This window comes from Macrobrachium nipponense, chromosome 11 (genome assembly GCF_015104395.2).
Source record: "Macrobrachium nipponense isolate FS-2020 chromosome 11, ASM1510439v2, whole genome shotgun sequence".
Taxonomy (NCBI): Eukaryota; Metazoa; Arthropoda; class Malacostraca; order Decapoda; family Palaemonidae; genus Macrobrachium; species Macrobrachium nipponense.
This window is the reverse complement of record NC_061087.1, coordinates 30831596-30856751: the sequence shown is the minus strand read 5'-3', so window position 1 is coordinate 30856751 and position 25156 is coordinate 30831596. Positions and strand designations below refer to the sequence as shown.

Here is a 25156-nt window from a genome sequence, read left to right as displayed (position 1 = left end):
ATAAGTCTGCGGTACATTTTAAGACTTCTATTTTCACGCGTCTATAATCAGTAAATGTTGCTAGACGTTGTGCAATTAGAACCACGAAAAATCAAGCGAAGATGCAATGCATTTCTACCCCAAAACAATTCAACTTGTGTTTTTACTAATGCATTCATTATTTTCGTCTATTTATCTATTGATTTATCTTGGTTTTTTAAATGACTGATCTCCTATTTCTGTATTGTCAATTATCTAATGTAGATTCTTTCAAATGGACGCAATTTCTGTGGGATTGTTCCATACGAGTAATAATAATAATAATAATAATAATAATAATAATAATAATAATAATAATAATAATAACCCCACACTATAAATACCACCTAGTCGAATTGGAGGACTGGGATAGACCAAAAACATGAATAATGATAATAATAATAATAATAATAATATAATAATAATAATAATAACTCAACACTATAAATACCACTCAGCTGAATTGGAGGACTGGGATAGACCAAAAATTAATAATAATAATAATAATAATAATAATAATAATAATAATAATAATAATAATAATAATAATAATAATAATAATAATAATAATAATAATAATATAGACGGAAACTAAAGTACCAATAAACACTAGATTTTATCAATGTAGCCACCTGTATGGCTAAAAGAGAATTTAGAGGGAAAATCTCTTTATATTATAACTAATAACCAGAAGGGATAAGGTAAAAAACAAGGCCTTTTGAAAACGTCAAAACACTGTTTCTATTTGTTGTTTCTAGTTCTCCCAACCATCAAAAATATTATTACTACTACTACTATTCAGAGGATGAACCCCATTCATATGGACCAAGCCCGTAGGGGCCTTTGACTTGATATTCAACATTCCAGAGAACACAGTGCTCATTGGAGAGACGTAACAGAAAGCAATGGACAATACAGAAAGAAGAGGTCTATTATTTTAGAAAATAAATTAAGAAATGAATAGATAAATAAACACAAATGTAAGTACATTATTGTTTTTTTTTTTTTCGTTTGTATGGTGTTTTTACGTTGCATGGAACCAGTGGTTATTCAGCAACGGGATCAACGGCTTTAAGTGACTTCCGAACTACGTCATACAGGGAGAACTATATCAGTACATCTTCGATTGAACTGTTTTCAGGCTCCAACTACACGGCATCCTCTGGGAAACTGTTCCACAGTGCGAAGAATAAAATACCTCTGGAACAGAGACGTTCGACAGCAAGGTACATGTACTACATATCGTTATCGCTGTTCAAGCAAATCTAGTTACTCTTGGTAGGAAAAGGGAATCAGAAATAAACTGCAAATGCGAATAACGAAGGATAAAAGTAATGTTTCTCTCCTTCACTTATTCTTCGCCTTGATTCCTCGCGGGGCACTACCCCCACACTACCTTCAATCATACCAGGTATTTTTTGCCCGGACCTTACATAAGGGCTCAATTATTTCTGTCCCGAAAAGATAAAAAAAAATATATAAAAAAATCGGAAAAGTACTCAAGGGTTTCTGAGAATTTACCCCCGATCGCTGGTCGAACCGGTTATGGTACACAGTTTCTTCCATAGCATGATTTTTTTTATTTTTGTTTATGTTTTTTATCAAGAACTGGTTAATAAGGGTTAGAGAGTACAGCTTCTGTATTGGTTGTATTTTGATCATTTTTTTGAATGACCGATCTCTTGTTTCTGCATGGCCTATTACCTTCTGTTATTTCTTTTTACTGAACATCATATTCTTTGAGAGCTTGAATTTCAGGTCAATGGTCCCTGTGGTGGTCTTGTTCCATTTGAATGGGGTTCATTTTCTGAATAATAATAATAATAATAATAATAATAATAATAATAATAATAATAATAATAATAATAATAATAATAATAATAATAATAATAATGTATCATTCATTGATGTCGAAATAGCATGGGACACCAGAGTTCATCATATCTTATCATATCATATTTTATCGCACCATTGTTCCACCCATTGGAGTGCTGTGTCGTTTGCTGCTCTTGGATCCAGAGTTGAAGAGAGAAAGGGAAAAATAGATAAGTATCAAGACCTGGAAATAGAAATAAGAAGGATATGGGATATGCCAGTGGAAACTGTACCCATAATCATAGAGACACTACGCACGATCTCAAGATCCCTAAAAAGGAATCTGGAAAAACTAGAGGCTGAAGTAGCTCCAGGACTCATGCAGAAGAATGCGCCACTATAAACGGCGCACATAGTAACAAAAGTGATGGACTCCTTAAGAGGCAGGATGCAACCCGGAACCCCACACTATAAATATTACCCAGTCGAATTGGATGACTGTGATTGAGACACAGACACACACACACACACACACACACACACACGCACACAAAGAATAATTATAATGAAACTGTCTTATACCGGACCTTCTCAAGTCTCCTTATTGTTGATTTTTCAGTATTGTTTAAACTGGTAATGTTACGGACCGAGATCCGATCAGGTTCTTTATTATAATGAACAAAACGGATTCAAGACCAACAGTTGAAACTTGGGATACGAATATCGAAAGAAACTCAAACAGAACCGAAATTTATTTGCAAGCTTATTCACAAAGATAAATGCAAAATGGTTTCTCCTATTTACCTAACAAAACTAAATCTGACAATATGTAAAAAGGGGGAAACAGTGCAGTAATGAAATACTTGCTGGCCAGATTTGCAGCAGTCGAAATCAGTAGAAACTTCAGGCGTCTTCTTGACTTCGTACTGCAGGAAGAAATGTCTTAGTCTTAAAACTTGAGGAGCGGGTTACTCCTCAAAACCACTTGTAGGAAGTTTCTTCTCTGAACGGTTGCTCAACGTCGGGATCTCTCTCTCTCTCTCTCTCTCTCTCTCTCTCTCTGGTATTCCCAAGAGACTGGGAATGATGATCAAATAAAAGGGTTCCAAACTTATAGATCAGATAGAAAAAATAGGAATCAAGGGGGAACCGCAATATATGGGAAAGACAAAAAACAAGGAAAAATATATGAGAAATATAGTAACTCAGAATGTGAACTAATAGCGGTAGAATTTGAATCTGAAAAATTGATGAACATAGTAATATATAGACCTCCTAATACTAAAGAGTTTGACTTAATAATTGAAAAATTGGATGATATATGTAGAAATCACAAGGACTGGACTATTCTCCTATCTGGTGACTTCAACTTCCCTTTCGTAGAATGGAAAGAACGAATAGGAGACTGTGGTTGTACTTATACATATAAAAAAGAGAGTAATAGTAGTGCAGAAGATAAGAGGCAATTTGAAAAGCTATTAGATATGCTACTAGAATACAACATTCAACAAATAAATCACCTGCCAACAAGAAAGGAAAATACTTTAGACCTAGTATTTGTGAACGAGATGAATTATGTTAAAGAAATAATAGTTTATAATGCGAGTATTTCAGATCATAATGTCATAGAATTAACAGTTCATTCCAAAGCAAGTGAAAATAGAGATAAGCAAGAAATGAAAAAGTGGGAAGGATATGGAAAATACAACTTCTACAGTAAAAATATAAAAATGGTCAGAAATTAATGAAGAATTAAACAAAGATTGGGATAACATTTTCGTAAGTGATAACATAAGGGTAAATACGGAGATATATAAAATATTGGAGAAAATATAGTGGATAAATATATACCGAAGAAGAAAAGTAAACATCATTCATGCATACCAAGAGACAGAAGGATCTTGTTCCAGAAAATCAGAAAGTGGAAAAAAGGTCTTGCAAAAGAAAAAAATGCATGGAAAGTTATAGAACTAAAAAGTAAGATAGAAAATGCAGAACAAAAGATTATACAATCAAAAGAAAATGAAAAACGGGACTTGGAAGAAAAAACCCTATTAAATATCAATCAAAACTCCCCAAACTATTATACTCATATGCGAAGAAGATGAATAAAAGAAGAATAGAAATAGGCCCTCTGAGAATTGAAGGGAGAGTTAACGAATGAAAAAAAGGAATTTGGCAACATACTGGCAGAACGATATAAGAGAGAATTCACCCCTAGAATAGATAATGAAGATAATGATATAGACGTAAGGGACGAAAATAGTGAATATTTAGCTGACATAGAAATTAATGAAGCTGATATTGTGCAGGCAATTAATGAAATTAAAAATGGAGCTGCTGCAGGGCCGGATGGAGTCCCTGCTATTTTGTTAAAGAAAGTAGTTCATTCTATCGCAAAGCCACTTGCAATATTATTAAGACAAAGTGTAGATACAGGCAAGATTTATGATGAGCACAAATTAGCATATATCACCCCTACTTTCAAAAGTGGATCAAGACTAGAGGCAAGTAATTATAGGCCTGTGAGTCTAACATCACATATTATGAAAGTGTATGAAAGGGTAATGAAGAAAAATATTATGAAACATTTAATAAAAAATAATTTGTTTAATATAGGACAACACGGTTTTCGTACCCGGAAAAAGTACACAAACCCAACTGTTAGTCCACCGTGAGAACATATTCAAAAATATGAAAAGCGGAAATGAAACAGATGTGGTTTATCTAGACTTTGCAAAAGCTTTTTGACAATGTAGACCATAATATATTAGCAAAGAAAATTAGAAAACACAAGATCGTAGATAAAGTAGGAAGATGGTTAAAAGAATTTTTACACAACAGAAAAACAGATAGTTATTGCAAACGATGAGAAATCGGATGAAACCAAGGTAATATCCGGTGTGCCACAAGGTACGGTGCTAGCTGCAATATTGTTTGTTATTATGATTGAAGACATAGACAGTAATGTTAAGGATTCGGTAGTGAGTAGTTTCGCTGATGACACAAGAATAAGTAGAGAAATTACTTGTGATGGAAGATAGGAACGCTCTACAAAGAGACCTTCACAAAGTATATGATTGGGCAGAGGTAAATAGGATGGTATTTAACTCTGATAAATTTGAATCAATAAATTATGGAGACAGAGAAGGAAAGCTATATGCATATAGGGGACCTAATAATGAGACAATCACAAATAAGGAAGCAGTTAAAGACCTTGGTGTGATGATGAATAGGAACATGTTATGCAATGATCAAATAGCCATTCTGTTGGCAAAATGTAAAGCAAAAATGGGAATGTTGTTACGGCACTTCAAAACAGAAAGCTGAACACATGATTATGCTTTATAAAACATATGTTCGTAGTCCACTTGAATATTGCAATATGATATGGTACCCACACTATCAAAAGGATATGCACAAATAGAGAGTGTACAAAGGTCTTTACAGCTAGAATAGAAGAAGTTAAGGACCTAGACTACTGGGAAAGACTACAATCCTTAAAATTATATAGTCTAGAAAGGAGAAGAGAACGCTACATGATAATTCAGGCATGGAAACAGATAGAAGGAATAACAGAAAATATCATGGAACTAAAAATATCAGAAAGAGCAAGCAGAGGTAGATTAATAGTGCCCAAAACTATACCAGGAAAAATAAGGAAAGCACACAGAACATTAATCCACTACGCACCAGCATCGATAATGCAGCGTCTATTCAATGCGTTGCCAGCTCATCTGAGGAATATATCAGGAGTGAGCGTAGATGTGTTTAAGAATAAGCTCGACAAATATCTAAACTGCATCCCAGACCATCCAAGATTGGAAGATGCAAAATATACCGGAAGATGTACTAGCAACTCTCTGGTAGACATTAGAGGCGCCTCACACTGAGGGACCTGGGGCAACCCGAACGAACTGTAAGGTCTGTAAGGTCACTCTCTCTCTCTCTCTCTCTGGTGCGTCCTCTTCCTCTCTATCCTCTGTCTCTACATTTTTCTCTTATCTCTGATGATCTGATTCCCCTACTTCCTCAGGGTATATATATATATATATATATATATATATATATATATATATATATATATCATATATATAATTCGAGCTACAAATGTCCTTTAATATCTAATTCACTCTACCTCGGAATTGATATATTTTCATATATGTACTGAAGGGGAATTTTTTAGTTGATAATAATTTCGTCCCCTCGTGGGATCGAACCACCTTATATGTACCGAAGGGGACGAAATTATTATCAACTAAAAAATTCCCCTTCGGTACATATATAAAAAAATATATCAATTCCGAGGTAGAGTGAATTTGATATTAAAGGACATTTGTAGCTCGAATGATGTATATGAATCACGGTGATGTGATAATTATTCTATATATATATATATATATATATATATATATATATATATATATATATATATATATATATCTCGGGGCGGTTCTGAAAAGGTCGGAGCTTAACCATCGAACGTCATCGTCCCTCGACAGGAAATTTTTTGAAGGATCTAGACAAAATGTTAGATCACAATACGCGGCGTTCCAAACGAGGGGCCGCGCGCTGCAGTTCCACAGCACACCTGAGTAGTCTCGAACAATCATGAGAACAGACGCCTCCAACACGTGCGGGTATGCCTCCTTGCTGTGTAGACCTACTCGAAGAAAATAAATTTTCCTTTCCTTTAATGCATGCAGAGCAATAGTGTATATGTCAAAAACGGTGGCATGTCCAAGCAATACTGAAAAATCAACAATAAGGAGACTAGAAAAGGTCCTGTATAAAATTTACGCAGCTAAATCAATCATTATTTTCAACAGTTGTTTAAAAGAAGGTCCACTACCCAACTATTATAATTATTATTATTATCCTTATTATTATTGCTGTAGATGTTCAGTAATTGAACCCTATTCATATGGAACAACATCACCACAGGGGCCATTGATTCGAAATTCAAACTTCCAAAGAATATTAAGTGTTCATTAGGAAGAAGTAACAGATGGTAATGGAAAATACAGAAAGAGGAGACCACTCATTAAAAAAAGGATAAAAAAATCAACGGATAAATATGCAAACTGAAGTAAATAATTAAAATAGAAGGAGAACTGCATTAGGGTAGTAATGCATTTGGATTCTCTTTTGAACTTGTGAAGTTCCACAACTGTAGGACTTCCTCAGGGAGGATGTTCCACCAGTCCCTCCCACAGTGTGAGGAATAAAGGACCCTCTGTAACTGAGAAGTCCGAAAGCGAGTTGGTGTACATTCTCTGCACATTGGTGCTGCTGGTCAGCGAATTTGGTCCATTTACAGAAAGGAAGGACTTTCCTCCGTTCCACTTTCATTAGGCAAAGATGCCTCATTATTATCGATTCACCAGCGGCAGAATGCTACGGGAAACCAGCTGCTCCATCTCTAGATTAGAAACCGGTAACAATAAAGGGAATCAACGTAATTGTGTGGAAATACCGAGGATGATTACCCATGAAATTGCTATAGGTTTTTTTTTTTTTTACAGGATTGTAGTGAGGAGGCCCTATGGGAACTATTGACATTCGACTCTAATTTCGAACTACAATGGCAAGAGCGTAAGTGGCCTTCTGTGAAGCTTTCGTAAACAAACGTTTTACGAAAGATTACGTCAACATTGTGATGTAAAAAAAAAAAAAATAGTATTGTGTTATTGAGACGTCTGAAAGTAAATTTCATACGTCTTGAAAACATAATATTATTATTTTTTTTTTTTTCATCACAATGTTAATGTATTCTTTCGTAAAACGTTTATTTACGAAAGTTTCACGGAAGGCCATGTAAGTTCTTGCCAAATTGTATACAAACATTCCAGTTGTTAAGTGTATTGTGATAATTATTGAAATAACTGAAAGACTACAAATTGAAGATTTTGCGTTAAAAAAAGACTAAATTGAACTTATCAAAAAATTCCAGCTTGATCATCTTGAATAAACGTTTAAAAAAAAAGTTTTCTATGGCGAAAAGACTGACATCTTGAAGGGTTACTGAACTCTGCGATACATTCAGTGCCGTATTAATAATCCCTGTTGGTTGCTAAGCGTCCGGAGGTCCACACAAAAACCTCCTAACCCTCTCCACCCCTTCCCATAGTTACAGGAGGCCTTCGTGGTAACTTTGAAATAATCAATGGCCCTTCAGTGCCCAAATATGGCTACTGAACCAGCACGAGACGAAGACTTGAATTTTAAGTATCCCTTGTGTACCTGAAGGGTCTCAGACGCATGTACGAATGTATGACTGTATGAATGTATGATTATATGAATGTATGACTGTATAAATGTATGATTGCATGACTATATGAATGCACGATTGTATGAGTGTGCGACTGTATGACTATATGAATCTATAATTGTATGAGTGTATGAAAGTACGACTATTATGAATGTATGAGTGAATGATAGTATGACAATGTAAATCTGTAACTGCATGATTGTATGTCTGTATGACTGTATGATTGTATGCCTATATGAATTTATGACTATATATGAATGCATCAGTGGATCGATTTGATTAGTTGCAGGAATCCATAAAGTTATGGATACGAAGTAGTGCGACGAACCAAAGGTGGAACTTGGAGAAATCCTACCGCCCCCCCCCCCCACCCTCACCCCTACACTAGCACCAAAAAGTAATAGTTACGAAATAGTTACAATGGTCAAATAAAAGGCTAAAAAACAAATGCAGCTAAGGGCCGAAGAGGGACTCGACAAACACCCTTTTGGTAATGCCTACAGTGCTTCACACGTGAGGCTATGCACTAACTGCACTAGGAATTGGAACAGGGATCTGAATATGGGATTTAGGCTTGATGCCACGCGCCGGGATCTATGAGGTCATTCAGCGCTGAATGGGAAATTGATGAGAGTCAAGACGCTTTCAAAGGTGTGATAGGAGGAAAAACCTCAAAGCCGGATAAAGGAGAGAAAGAGGCTATGAACGGAGGTACAGTAAAAGAAGGAATGCGAGGGAGGTTGCACCTAAAAGGACGCTGCAAAGAACCTTTACGTAAATGCATACAGTGCACCGCGTGATATGGCACTATACCCACCCAACGGGGCTGACGAAACTAATCTCCTCTTCGGTCAGGGACGGAATAAAAGGAGTCCAACTCGGTGTTGCCAAGCCTCCCTTGGCGAATAGTACTTCCACCTTTTTTCTCCTCTGTTATAAAAGACTCCTCGTCAGTCAGCAGCCTTACATACCCTATCCCTCCCACTAAGCAGCCGACCACTGCGATAAGAATGAAATATAGACAACTAAAAAAAAAAAGGAAATAAAAAAATAGTTGTGGATGGCTACTACCTACTCTGCTCTGGGGCAGAGTCTGAAGACTGGTCAGTTCCAGGAGGCAAAATACTAATAATGCTGCAAAACATTTTCTTTCTATCTTTTTGGTTTCCGAACGGATCATTTTAAATTTGTTCCTAAAAGTGATCTTTGTTGTAAATTCTTGTTATAGTTTTCTCTTTTCAGGTTTGTGTATATATATGTATATATATATATATATATATATATATATATATATATATATATATATATAGATATATATATATATATATGTGTGTGTGTGTGTATGTATATATACATATAATTAATATATATACTAATATTCATATTCAAAATTTATATATTATTATATATGTATATATCTATCAAATATATATATATATATATACACATGCATATATATATATATATATATATATATATATATATATATATATGTGTGTGTGTGTGTGTATATATTATATATACATATGTAAAATATATACATTACTTCTGATCTCATAACACAACGACATCTGGTGATGTCAACCTCAGTCACAGCCTTATACTATCTTCATTTTCCACAGACGCATCTTTCCCATTTTTACCAATGTAACTAAAAATGCTTTAATAATATTAAACCTTACGTAAACACCTCGCAATTAAATGACGTAAGCGCGTATGTAGTAAAAAGGAAGAAAAAATAACAATCTTTCAAAAGCATATGGTCGTTTTTTTTTTCCGACATCTTTACAGCTTCCAGCACCAGGTCGAGAGAGGAGATCTCGTCCATCCTCGGGGACCGGTTCTATCCTGGATCTCCAGGCCTGAATCCTTCCAGTCTCGTTCCACAGTTGCTAGCAGCAGCTCCATGTAGCCCGAAAGGTCTCCGGCCGCTGGAAGGCGATTTGATTTATCGTGGGGCCTTAAATGGTGGGCGGGGTTGGTAACGATGCTTATCTGATTGGTACGACTTGTGAGGACTCGAGAGAAACAAATGGGTACCGTTTCATTCTGGCGAAAACGTTCCTGGTGTCTTGGTTACGATGCCTCAAGTACAGTGGTCTGGATTCGACAGACACATCGATAGACATCGTTTTATTAACGTTTTACAATTCGTTTAGAAGCAAATATGAACAGCCATGTTGAAAGCGAATTTAAGTTGTTAAATGCCTGATTCTACGATTCCCTCGGCTATTCTTATAACCCAAGTAAAGTGAGCTGGAATTAATAGATAGATCAACAGATATTGACTTATTTATGTCTCACAATTCGCCAAGAATTAAACGTAAACAGCTAGGTTGATTTTAAAAGCGAATTTATTTTATTAAACGTCCGATTTTAAGATTTTTTCAGCTATTCTTAATGTAGCAACAACGTGCACTAAACTACTTTCCTTTAAAATATATTTTCCACCGATTTTATTCTTTGTATCCCTACCTCTTTGCCGAGATGATACGACGGTATTATATAATTTGCTTAAGAAAAAATCGTTATATAATCTAAAAATGCTTCAGGTTCTGGGTAAATTCGACTGGCTACACTACTCTCTTCAACTCTCTGTATGTCAACAAGCTCTCTTGTAAAACTGCTTATCATAGCTTATGAAATCATTGAGAAAGTATCCCCTTGCGTTTCTGATTAATTTCCTACTACATTACTTGTCTTGTATTGATCACTTATCCGAAAACTATATAATACCTCTTGAAAGAACAGAAGTGGGAAACCTTTAAAGATCAAAACTTAGGTTCGCTAGCTCTACAGAAAAGATGCTACTTGACATAATATCCTAACGACAGTTAAAAACCTACGTTCAAGTAACGGATTCTTCGACAACGTTGCTCTCAAGATCTTCATTATTTTTTTGGCTTAGCCGTTTTCCTTCTTCTATTTTTAATATATGGGAACAGAATGATGGTGTAAATTAAACAGAACGCATTGATTCCTAGGTTAGGTGTCATGTTTTGCAAAAAATGTTTCTTTTTCATGTCATTTGCATAGTATTGGCTTTCCTATGAATGGCTAAGCATTGATTCTTTCTCATTACCTTCCAATTTGAAGAAAAAAAATCTCTATCCTGGTTAAAGGTGACAGACAGCACAGTAATACCTGGATAAATGGAACAGTCATCAAAATAATACCTAGATAAAAGGGACAGTCACAAAAATAATACCTGGATAAAGGGACAAACAGCACAGTAATACTTGGATACAAGGGACAGTTAACTCAGTAATACCTGGATAAAAGGGCCCACTGACACTTGAAATTCAAGCTTCCAAAGAATATGGTGTTCTTAGGGAGAAGTAAAAGGAGGTAAATCACTTCTCAGCTGTTTACCTAACCAGTAAATCTACTTAATATTAAACAAATTTTTTTTATATCATCAAACATAAAAATGAATATAATGTTCTAACTACTGCTCCATAAAGAATTTTACGGTAATTAGTGTGCTTATGACAATGGTTTGTGTATCTGAATACATTCTTACAATAAAACTATAAGAAGATCGCCCAGTCTACTTAATATTTCTCAAAGGTATTTGAAAAATATACTTGCCTACGAAAAAAACTGCTTGTAATGATCTTAATGCTGGTGGGTGCACAGAGAATTTTACGAGAGCTTATTGGTTGGGTACCTGAATATACTGTTACAAATAGAGAACATACCCTACAATTGTTCTAGCATAGTTCTTTATTTGTGTGTATGTTTTATGGAGACTTGCTGATCACTTAAGTCTGCTTTATAGTTCATAACCTGCTGGAGACACTCAAGCACATAAAAGTGAAGACTATGCCCTGACTACCTTTGTCAAGAGAGCTTGACAAGAATTAATGGGTTTGATACCTAAATACAAATACAGAAGACAACATACAAGTGTTCTTGCATAGTGTTGTACGGAGTCACTCGAGTATGGATCTCAGCAATACCGCCTTAGAACAAACCCAGACCACGAGAGCAAAACCAGCCTACACCCACATTTATCAGGACTGCGTCACAGAGCCCCATAACCTCAGCTTTGACGGAATGTATTGGAATGCAGCTTCGGACCAACAGAACACCTTCTAGCTCTCTCTTTTGAACTAGAGCAGGTTCTTCCTTTTCTTGAGTGGCGGGTGCACCACACAACAAGGAACTGGTTTTTGCTACGTCCGGCACTTGGGAGTGAAGTCACGTGACTTTGGGCTAACTAAGGACATCGTCACCATCGCCATCTGTGAGATTCGCACCTCGAGATGCTCTTGCGCCATCTGCATAGATGTTGTTTGTTCTACTTCTTTGTTTTGTCTTGACTCGCGTTTTGCACTCGTATATATATTATAATCAGTCTCTCTCTCTCTCTCTCTCTCTCTCTCTCTCTCTCTCTCTCTCTCTCTCTACATATACAAGTATAAATAAATATGCATATATACTTCTATATATACATATTTATGTGTATATAGATGTATATGTATACAGACATAGATATACGTTTATATACACATACACACATATATATACATATACGTAGATACATATACTTATACATATTTATGTATACATATACACACACACATATATACATAAGTATATATATATATAAAGTGCATGTATTCCTCTAATTAGACACCTACAGATCAAACATGTATACTGTCGCATCTACAAATGCAAGCACGTGGCGTAGCCAGACGAACGAATCGAAAGTTACAAGTATTCGTTCTTTATCATTTTGGAACGATCCAACACAATTTTTTGTGATCGCCTTTCCGGTTATAAAAAAAAATAAAAAATAAAAATAAAACAGGCGCACATACTAGTGCAGGAGCCTCTTGGAATCACGTGTCCACCGAGTCATTCACGTGTCTCTACAGGAAGCAAAAAAAAAAAAAAAAAAAAAAAAAAAAAAAAAAAAAAAAAGGGTGTGACCGGGGAGAACGACTTTATAACTCACGTGTTTGACTAGAAAAAAAAGAAAAGAAACGCAAAAGATAAATAAATTATAGAAAAATGAAAAATAAAAATACAAGGAGAGACCTTCAGCGAATTAGATCTCACCTCGTGGATTTTGATACAAAGAAAATAAATGCAACAATCGACCCACGTGTTTGACCAGAATGCAGAAAAAAAATAATGCATAAATAAATAGACAAATAAAAAAATTAATAGAAATATGTAATGAGGATATTTTTATGATCCTCATTATTCATTTGGTAAACGTGTAACTCGAGCGTCAGGCAAAACAAACAAACCTCTCTCTATTCCAAGTAACTAGCGGCTCGTGACCTTCTCTTTCTCTCTCTCTCTCTCCACCTCTCTCTAGCAGCGATACCTCTCTCTCTCTCTCTCTCTCTCTCTCTCTCTCTCTCTTCACCTCTTTCTCTCCACTCTAACAGGTAACCAAAATGAGAGAGTTGCATTATAAAAGATACATTTATTAACAATGAATAAATAATGAATCAATCAAGTCTTACAGACTAATTTAATTCAATTAAAACCCCAACAGTAAAATGTCCAAACAGTAATGGTCACCAAATGTCTATTTCCCCATCGGGACTTCCTCTCGGTCCCCCATGGTTCTTTCCAGAACCGTCCAAGCAGCCGGAACATTTAAAGCACTATATTATAAAGAGACTCCCGGTGAGCACCACGGCATCCTGCCTTTCTCTCAAAGCCGCCTCTATGCAAATCCCCCATAGACTTGCGTTTCATAGATTATTAAAAGGAAGAGGCCCACATGCACTTACAAGCGCACACTTCGTTAGCGCCTCACAATTACTGGCTGCAACCAGTTTCCCATAGGCACTTTGAGAAGAGTTCATAAACTGTCGTACATTGACTTGTCTAACTATGCAGTTTTATCTCACGCCACCGACAGAAACCCATTGATCAGCTTTCCTCGGGTCGTTGCTTCTCCACATTCCATAGGTCACAGCGAACATATTGGCAATATATTATTAATCAAAACCCTAGGCCTACAAATATAAAAATGAAAATACAAGGAGAGACCTTCAGCTAATTACCGCATCTCATCTCGTGGATCTTGATAAAAAAAATGCAACAACTAACCCACGTGTTTTGACCAGAAAGCAAAAATAAATAAAAATAAAGCAAAAAAAAAATAAAAAAATAAAAAAAATACGAGAGACCCTCAGCGAATTAACGCATCTCATCTTGTGGATTCCGATGCAAGTTAAAAGCAATTCAATAATAAACTCACATGTTCGACCACAAAGCAGAAAAAAAAGAAAAAAAAAAGCCTCAGGAGAGACCCTGTGATGTGACGTTTCTTCAATTCAAGAACGCATTCTTCTTAAAGAGTACGGAAGTATATCAATATAGGTACAGCAATGGAAACGTCCTCTCTCGTCTAGCTAGATCTAAACAGCATCTGGACGTCATGAATTGGAGACGAACCTTTGTTACTTAGGCTTGTATACAATAACCAAACGACCCAATTTTTAACATAAACAAAAGTCGTTCACCTCAAAATTCGTTACTGACCCTCGCCGAATTACGCATTTCATTTCGTGGATTTCGATGCAATGGAAAAATTGAACGATCTCTGTCTAAATGGACGTTTTCCAGAGAGAGAGAGAGAGAGAGAGAGAGAGAGAGAGAGAGAGAGAGAGAGAGAGATAATAACTCCAAGGTCTTTGAAGGAACATAAGCCAGGTCCAGAATGCGCAGTTGCTTCCAGAATACGTGCAGCCAGAGTTAAGTTAATGATACGTCAATGGTTGAAGTGTTTTGACGCAGTGGTGTGAAGTAAATTATCTTTTTTAAACAATTTGTTATTTTTTAAACTGATCTGTTCTTTTCTTTATTATTTATCTTCCGTGACTTTTCATATGAACACTGTAATAGTCTCTGGGAACTTGAATTTCCAGGCAATGTCCACTGAAGGCTTGTGCCATATGAATAGAGTTCATCTTCTGAATAATAATAATAATAATAATAATAATAATCAATAATAATAATAATAATAATAATAATAATAATAATAATAATAATAATAATAATTAATAATAATAATAATAATATAGAAGGAATGAGAGGAATAACACCCCCCAAACAGAGCAGAGGCTGGCAGACCAAGTAAAAGGAACATAAAGAAAAAGAACTGGCTCTCCCCAACAGAAAGAGAAGAACTGGAAAGGGAAATGTCACACGACAAAGAATTACAAGAAGACGAACTGAGAGACGATGCCACAGAAGACGACAGGGAGGAAGAGGTATCAAACAACGACACACGAGAAACACCGACGAAGTAACACAGAGGACGGAAATGGGGTAGAAAAGATTAGACAATGGATGGAACCAAGATGCAGAGAGAACAAAGATCCCCTCCAGAAAGCCTACAAAACACCAAAGAAAATTAAGGGAGAAAAACAAGTGAGGTCAATGAAATAATGGCATAATACACACCACCAGTATCACAGAAACAAATAACTTGACATATGCAGGAGCAAGATTAGTAGCAGAACTGATGGGGATTCGAACACCAACACCACCAGCACAACCAACCCAACAGACACCAAAACAGCAACCTCTTGGAAAAGGCGCCTGGTAAAAGCAAATCATGGTGATGAGATCTGACTTGAGTAAACTGAAAGAGATGGCAGAAAAAAGGCTAAGAAGCAAGAAAACAAGGGAGGAACTCAACGAGAAATACAAAGTACAAGAGAGGGGACTAAACAACACAATAGAAGATGTAAAACAGAGGCTTAAGGCCAAAAGCACATAAGATCCAACGGTACATGAAACAGGAATAAGGGATACCAACAGAACAAACTATTCGGAACCAACCAGAAAAGATATACAGCCAACTAAGAGGGGAAGACAACCACCCAGAAATTCCTGAAGCCGAACCAAGTAAGAGACTCTGGGTAAACATATGGAGCAATCCGGTATCACACAACAAACATCCAGCATGGCTCCAGGAAGTCAAGGAAAAAGAAACAGGGAGAAATAAAAACAAAGATTCACAGAGATCACGACAGACACAGTCAGACACCAACTAAAGAAAATACCAAACTGGAAAGCCCCAGGTCCCGATGAAGTCCATGGATACTGGCTCAAAAACTTTCAAGGCCCTACACCCTAGAATAGCAGAACAACTCCAGCATTGTATCTCAAATCACCAAGCACCCAAATGGATGACCACAGGAAGAACATCCTTAGTACAAAAAGACAAGAGTAAGGGAAATATAGCCAGTAACTACAGGCCTATCACCTGCCTACCAATAATGTGGAAGTTACTAACAGGTATCATCAGTGAAAGGCTATATAACTACTAGAGGAGACAAACAAAACGCCAATCCCCCACCAACAGAAAGGCTGCAGAAGGAAGTGTAGGGGCACAAAAGACCAGCTCCTGATAGACAAAATGGTAATGAAGAACAGTAGGAGAAAAAGGAAAACCAACCTAAGCATGGCATGGATAGACTACAAGAAAGCCTTTGACATGATACCACACACATGGCTAATAGAATGCCTGAAAATATATGGGGGCAGAGGAAAAACACCATCAGCTTCCTCAAAAAATACAATGCGCAACTGGAATACAATACTTACAAGCTCTGGAATAAGACTAGCAGAGGTTAATATCAGGAGAGGGATCTTCCAGGGCGACTCACTGTCCCCACTACTCTTCGTAGTAGCCTGATTCCCCATGACAAAAGTACTGCAGAAGATGGATGCCGGTACCAACTCAAGAAAAGCGGCAACAGAATCAACCATCTGATGTTCATGGACGACATCAAGCTGTATGGTAAGAGCATCAAGGAAATAGATACCCTAATCCAGACTGTAAGGATTGTATCTGGGGACATCAGGATGGAGTTTGGAATAGAAAAATGCGCCTTAGTCAACATACAAAAAGGCAAAGTAACGAGAACTGAAGGGATAAAGCTACCAGATGGGAGCAACATCAAACACATAGATGAGACAGGATACAAATTCCTGGGAATAATGGAAGGAGGGGATATTAAAACGCCAAGAGATGAAGGACACGATCAGGAAAGAATATATGCAGAGACTCAAGGCGATATTCAAGTCAAAACTCAACGCCAGAAATATGATAAACACATGGGCAGTGCCAGTAATCAGATACAGCGCAGGAATAGTCGAATGGACAAAGGCAGAACTCCGCAGCATAGATCAGAAAACCAGGAAACATATGACAATACACAAAGCACTAAACCCAAGAGCAAATACGGACAGACTATACATAACACAAAAGGAAGGAGGGAGAGGACTACTAAGTATAGAGGACTACGTCAACATCGAAAACAGAGCATTGGGGCAATATCTTGAAAAACCAGTGAAGATGAGTGGCTAAAGAGTGCATGGGAAGAAGGACTAATAAAAAGTAGACGAAGACCCAGAAATATACAGAGACAGGAGAATGACAGACAGAACAGAGGACTGGCACAACAAACCAATGCAAGGACTATACATGAGACAGACTAAAGAACTAGCCAGCGATGACACTTGGCAATGGCTACAGAGGGGAGAGCTAAAGAAGGAAACTGAAGGAATGATAACAGCGGCACAAGATCAGGCCCTAAGAACCAGATATATTCAAAGAACGATAGACGGAAATAACATCTCTCCCATATGTAGGAAGTGCAATACGAAAAATGAAACCATAAACCACATACCAAGCGAATGCCTGGCACTTGCACAGAACCAGTACAAAAAGAGGCATGATTCAGTCGCAAAAGCCCTCCACTGGAGCCTGTGCATGAAACATCAGCTACCTTGCAGTAATAAGTGGTACGAGCACCAACCTGAGGGAGTGATAGAAAACGATCAGGCAAAGATCCTCTGGGACTATGGTATCAGAACGGATAGGGTGATACGTGCAAACAGACCAGACGTGACGTTGATTGACAAAGTCAAGAAGAAAGTATCACTCATTGATGTCGCAATACCATGGGACACCAGAGTTGAAGAGAAAAGAGAGGGAAAAATGGATAAGTATCAAGATCTGAAAATAGAAATAAGAAGGATATGGGATATGCCAGTGGAAAATCGTACCCATAATCATAGGAGCACTTAGGCACGATCCCAAAGATCCCTGAAAAGGAATCTAGAAAAACTAAGAGGCTGAAGTAGCTCCAGGACTCATGCAGAAGAGTGTGATCCTAGAAAACGGCACACATAGTAAGAAAAGTGATGGACTCCTAAGGGGCAGGATGCAACCCGGAACCCCACACTATAAATACCACCCAGTCGAATTGGAGGACTGTGATAGAGCAAAAAAAATAATAATAATAATAATATAATAATAATAATAATAATAATAATAATAATAATAATAATAATAATAATAATAATAATAATAATAATTTTCATTAATTCCATGAGTTTGTTTCTCTATTACTAAGACCAACAGATGACGATATTCATTAAGACCAAGGACATCTCTCTCTCTCTCTCTCTCTCTGGACTAATACAAAAAAAGATGAACAATTATATCAGAGAGGTCCTTTAAACCGGCCAGCGGAAAGTAAAAGGACTTTTGGGCGGTCAGATAAACCAAAACTTTTTGCCGAAATTAAAATTTACGGGAAGAAAGTTTGAACTAGTTAGATGATCAGTAACAGAAACAGAGGGTTTGAGCTAGTTTGAGATTTTAAAGGACTTTTGTTGTCATATATCTCGAAATTTTGAGGACAACAGAATGCTATGAAGAAGTTTGAACTAGTTGGAAATGTTAAAATCATGTATTTAATACTGATGAACAGAAAGATAGAGTTCAGCAAGTTTGAGCTTTTGAAAAACAAGGCACATCAAAATCCTTCACTAGGTTCTTCTTTGAAGTTGAAAGGAAGGTGTCCCACAAGTTGCCATTTTTTAAGACATTTCGAGAAGGCTACAAATCGTTCTCAGATTTTACGTCAAGTCAAATTAAAAGGTTCAAATACTGAATTCCTTGTAGTGCTGTCCGCGGCGCACTGTAGACCTCGCTTCAAGTTCTTTGCAACAACCCTTCGGTCCCTAGCTACAAACCCTTTAATTCCTTTTACTGTACCTCTGTTCATGGTCTCTTTCTTCCGTCTTTCTACCCTTTTTACCCTCACCTGACAATTGTCTCATGGTGCAACTGCTTTGAGGTTTTCCTCCTGTTACACCTTTCAAACTTTTTTTCTGTCAATTTTCGTTTCAGCATTGAATGACCTCTTATGGCCTAGCGGTTGGCCTAAACCTTAGGAAGAAAGCCTAAATTTAATTACTAAAGTTTCACGAGCTACTGGAAGACTGGCACTAGACAGAGACTAAAATGGATGCCTTCAAATATCACATCACCTCTAATCGTCTCTTGATTCAATCAAGAGACGATTTACAAAAAAAAAAAAAAAAAAAAAAAAAAAAATTTGGTCTGGTTTACAAAAAAAAAAAAAAACTTGGTCTGGTTTACAAAAAAAAATTTTTTTTTGGTCTGAGGCAAGAATGGCGATAGGTGTTTTTTGCCAATTTGGTTGTGCTGAATTCAAATTTATAAATAGTTTTGCTCTATTCACCTCTAGTTTTCTGGCTTATAAAATAGGTCTCATTTTTTAGTTAAATAAAACAGAGAATATATTTGCACATTTCAAGAGTTGCAGCAGCTTATAACAGATAAAACAGGATAGATAACTAGAGGTGATGAGTAAAAACGGATTTCAAATTTGAATTCAGCACCCCCAAATTAGGTAAAAACGGGTATTTTTGTGCTTGCCTCAATTTCTTTGTAAACCAGTATGGAACGGAGTATAGAATTTTTGCCAAAGGTCAAGCGCTGGGACCTATGAGGTCATTCAGCACTGAAAGGGAAATTGAGAGTAAAAAGGTCCTAAAGGTGTAGCAGGAGGGAGCCTCAAAGTAGTTGCACAATGAAAGGATTGTTAGGAGAGGGTTGGGGAAAGTAAGATGGAAGAAAGAGAATATGATCGGAGGTACAGTAAAAGGAATGCAAGGGGTTGTATGCATCTAGGGCCGAAGTGACGCTGCAAAGAACATTGAGTAATGCCTGCAGTGCGCTAACCCCCTACGGGGTTGATTATGACCTCTAATAAAAGTAACTTTTTCGTATCTCTTCAATTGACTGCGTATCCGTTCTCTAACGCCTGGGAGAGATGCATAAAATTTGGATCCAAACTTTTCTATGATTTTCAATCTAACCTTTATAAGGATTATACTGATGACGTAGATTTCGATGCAGCAATTATATGGAGAAACGTATTCTCAAATGGTGCAAGTAAACCTGTTTTCAAATTATGGCTAGTTTTTATGTAGATATGATGTTGACTAAGATAACTACCTATTTTGGTCATTGAAATCTTAAGTCGTTTAGATAGCCAAGGTATTCCCAGTGATGTGGTATTTTTGATGCTGTCAGGATATGAGGAAACCTACACTTAATGGTGCACATAAAATAGTTTACATAATATGACTTAGTTTTTATGGAAATATGGAGATGTTGACTAAGATAACTATCTATTTTGGGCATTGAAATCTCGACTCTTTTAGATAGCCAAGTTATCTCCGATCATGTGGTATTTTCTAAGCCGTAAGGAGATACTGACTAAGCTAACTATCTATGTTGGACATTGAAATCTCTAGTTTTTATGGAGATCCTGACTAAGATAACTCTATTTTGGACATTGAAATCTCTTAGTTTTTATGGAGATCCTGACTAAGATAACTACCTATTTTGGGCATTGATATATCTAGTTTTTATGGATATCCTGACTAAGATAACTATCTATTTTGGTCATTGAAATCTCTAGATTTTATGGATATCCCGGCTAAAATAACTATCTATTTTGGGCATTGAAATCTATAGTTTTTATGGATATCCCACTCCATTATTGGAAGTTCAATTCTCGGCTTGGCCAACGCGGAACCAGAGGAATTTATTTCTGGTGATTGAAATTCATTTCTCGATATAATGTGGTTCGGATCCCACAATAAGCTGTAGGTCCCGTTGCTAGTTAACCAGTTGGTTTCTAGCCACGTAAAAATATCTAATCCAACCCTAGGAGAGCTGCTAATCAGCTCAGTGGTCTGGAAAAACTAAGATATACTTTTTATGGATATCCTGACGAAGATAACTATCTGTTTTGGGCATTGAAATCTCGAGTCATTTAGATGGTAAAGGTATCATTAAAATGTCCATATGATTCTAAGTACGCAGTTAAACTGGAGGATTTTAAATTATAAATTTACTTTTCAAGTGTAAGCATTTATTCAACATCATTAAATGGTATCCTTACTTCAATTATTTCCCTACATTTTGAACAAAACTCAACCACTAGATCGTTCAAAGTTGTTGTGTACGGCTTTAGGCCAAAATTTAGCTAGGCTTTGCTTTTCGCTCGCTTTCTCTCTCTCTCTCTCTCTCTCTCTCTCTCTCTCTCTCTCGCTAATACAAACTCTCTCTCTCTCTCTCTCTCTCTCTCTCTCTCTCTCTCTCTCTCTCTCTCGCATCCGTAGATTTATGACCGGTTAAACTGTCGGATAATATGAAAAAAAATTATTCAGCACATTAACATATTAGGTAAAACCTCTCACTTTTAAGAGACTGATAACCAACTGCCCCAAGTAAAAAAATAAATAAATAAATAAAAAAATGAAAAAAAAATAAAAAGGTTATGTGACGAGCAAAACTCCAGCATATTGCATACCTCCTTAGTAACAGGTGCACATCGAGAAATTCTATACAAGGATCGCTAAATGAATTCAAGTTCCACGGCGATGTGAGCATATTTAAACAATGAACCACCCTAAACATATCTAATTTGGGACAAATATATATACGTAGCCTATACATATATACATGCAACAATGACACCCTAAACATGTCTAATCTGGGACAAATATATATGCATAGCCTATACATATATACATGCATATATATATGTGGATATATACACATAACACTGAAATACTTGGCATTGTATTTCCTAGAATATACACTTCAATTTAATACTAAATTCCTCCCAAAATTGTCGAATATGTTAACAGGGTGGCCTGTATGTCAGATATGAATAACTAAGTAAATAAATAAATAAATAAATGTGTACGTACGATTCAATATATATATAATATATATATATATATATATATATATATATATATATATATAACTATAACATATTGTTTTACTCACCATATCTGTTGTGACGTTTCCTTGCAGTGTAGTGAATCCAGACAAGACGTAAAATCATCAAAGAATTCCCATACACATTTCACCATCACGCCATCTACCTCCATGCCAATCTTCTACTTTTTCTTCGCTTGTATAATGTCGCAAATCCCCTGAAGAAGCGGACTATGAAACTTTTCGAAAACCGCACAATCAGGAACCTTGAATCACTCGGTTGATCTTTCTTTACCCAATGAGACAGTTCACAAATCGGGGACCCTTTCGTATAGTTGTGCGTAAAGACTTGCTTGCTTGCAGTTTCCACTTGAATGACCTCTCCAAGGTAAGCAGTCCCGCTACAGGAGACGAATCTATATACTGAAGGCATTCAGCCATTCACCTATGGTAGCCCTCGAGCGAGCTCAGAATCACGCGTACGCTGAACACCACTCTAGGCTTAAACAACCTTAGGGGGAGTGTAGTAGAGTGATTCTAGTTACAGCTCTCATACTCCTGATTATGCGATTCTAGACTTCTAGAGAGCTTTACCTAGAGCATGCTTAGCTAACATGTCTACAGCTTACACGTACCCACAATTCAGAGAATTAAGCTGTCATAGTTTTGATCTTCCTACGCGTAATATATCGGCTTTTCTATCGAACTATCAATTACTTTTTTTGCCGTTTTACCTTTCCTGTAACGGGCCAGGGTCATATTGACATGACCACCGTCACCGTGCTGAAATAAGGGGTCTTCAGTTACCCAGTATTTAGGTCTTCGCTTGTCGAAGCTTCCTTTCAATACTTTTAAAGGTGTGGGTTACGCCCAAAAGACCTTGCAAGGAAATTGGTGGAGAGGTTTACCTAATACACTAAATATAGAAGAAACTTTGTTATTGAGGATATTAAAGAATCGCCTTAAAATTAGTATATATATATATATATATATATATATATATATATATATATATATATATAATATCATGTCATACAAATTTGAAACCTTTCCCAATGACGTATATCTGGTACGTGTTACTTGAGGCTCAGAAAGGTGTTTTTCCAAGAAAATCACCGTTTGGTACATAGTGGTTCATATATTAATATTCTATATTGTGGCTGATATCCCATATCATCTATATAAACCGTAAGTCAGTCCTATATAGCCAGAGATAAATATAATATCACATAATCAGCAAAGGGTACACATTCATGTGCCTGAGAGGAAAGATTGTCAAAATAAAATCGCTACGAATCATACCTTGAGATGGAGATTCGAGCGTAAGAATCATAGGGATGGAAATTTTTTGGGGGGGACGAAAGCAGTCTAAATTAACCTTAAGTCCTAGGATCTACGAAGGGCTGAAATGCAGATGGTAAAATCACATCAAGTTACTGGTGTATGCAAACAGAATGAACACTACACTCAGACCATTCCTGACAACAAAGTTACGAACTAAGAGTCTTAGAGAGAGAGAGAGAGAGAGAAAGAGGATTCTACTGATATTTTGATTATGCCAAACTGGAGTAATTAAAATTCAAGGTCATTGGAAATAACTCACGTGAGTTGTTACAAATTTTGAAAGTATACAAAAAATGCCACGAGTAAAACTGACAAGTTGTCATGTGAATTTACCTAATGATACGTATATTATATATATATAAATAAGATATATATAAATCTACTAATATACGATATCTATATATATATATATATATATTATTATATATTATACATATAATAAAAGGAGCCCATAAAAACGCCAAAATATAGAGAGAAAATACTATATATCAGAGACTGCTGTCTCTCTCTTCAGGTAGATGAATTCTGTTGTAACAGAACATTTTTACCAGTCATATTTATCATATATATATATATATATATATATGTGTGTGTGTGTGTGTGTGTGTGTGTGTGTGTGTGTGTGTGTGTGAAATTCATTAATACTGCTCATTTAACAGCCAAAATACTAAACCCAGAGTGTGTGAGGACATGACCTCGATCCAAACAAAACAAAAACTCACACGAAATAAAATTCCAAAACAAATAAAAAGGTGAACAACAAAATGATAAACAACAAAAGCGATCAAGTTTTAAGAAAGTTTATTCAGACAAGCACAAGACAAAAAACAACACACACGAAAAACCTAACTATAATTGAAGGAAGCAATAACTTCGCTTCCTACGGTCTATCTTCTTCCCACGTCCACCCCGAGGATCATGGCTCCGATTAACCTGGCCCAGAGGTCTGGGTACTTGGACTGAAGGAGCTCCATGGATCTGGTCATGGACTGCCTCTCCTCTTCTGTCTTGCAGTGAGGTGCAGGACACTGTCCAAAGTTCCTCATGGTGGCGAAGGCGCGGTCTGGAAGTGAGAGAGCAAACGTTCGGGTTAGTTTCGTCTTGCGAGAAATATTCATGGATGTATAGAATTGTAACTGAGCGGAAAGTTAAAAAGGCGAAGAAACGTTTTCGCTGTCCAAAACGTTTATGGATGTACAAAAATGTAACTGAGAGGGAATTGAAAAGGCAACGAAATTCTCCCTGCACCAGGAAACGTTTCTGGATGTACAACAATATAAGCGAGACATAAATAGATAGACAGAGAAATGTTTAAAGCAAAGAAATGTTTAAAGCAGTGTCGTCTTCATACAAACGTTCGTGGACGTCCAAAGAAGGAACCGAGGGAAAGAATTGGCAGGACTAGAAATGTAAGTGCTGGTGGCGTCTTTCGGAAAACGTTGATGGATATTCGAGAAGTGATTGAGAAGCGAACAGGAATGCAAAGACATAAGTAGCATAAACAGAAACAAAAAGTAACGTCAATAAAATAGTAGCAAATGTTTAAAAGATGAAGGGGAGTTAGTTAATCTAGGAAGAAGACGTAACTTGATTATGGATACGGAGGA

At 36.5% G+C, this 25156-nt stretch overlaps 2 protein-coding genes across 2 annotated transcripts in view; both read right to left on the bottom strand.

The window, feature by feature from the left end:
- Positions 1 to 22597, bottom strand: part of LOC135203976 (WD repeat-containing protein 86-like) — an 88529-nt gene extending 65932 nt beyond the window's left edge. The window contains exon 1 of the mRNA XM_064233937.1: positions 22275 to 22597. Coding sequence (XP_064090007.1) covers positions 22275 to 22277 — 3 coding nt within the window. The 5' untranslated portion in view covers positions 22278 to 22597. The remainder of the gene's footprint in view (positions 1 to 22274) is intronic.
- Positions 22598 to 24335: 1738 nt separating this feature from the next.
- LOC135195073 (uncharacterized) overlaps positions 24336 to 25156 on the bottom strand; it is a 2870-nt gene continuing 2049 nt past the window's right edge. The window contains exon 3 of the mRNA XM_064221678.1: positions 24336 to 24612. Coding sequence (XP_064077748.1) covers positions 24437 to 24612 — 176 coding nt within the window. The 3' untranslated portion in view covers positions 24336 to 24436. The remainder of the gene's footprint in view (positions 24613 to 25156) is intronic.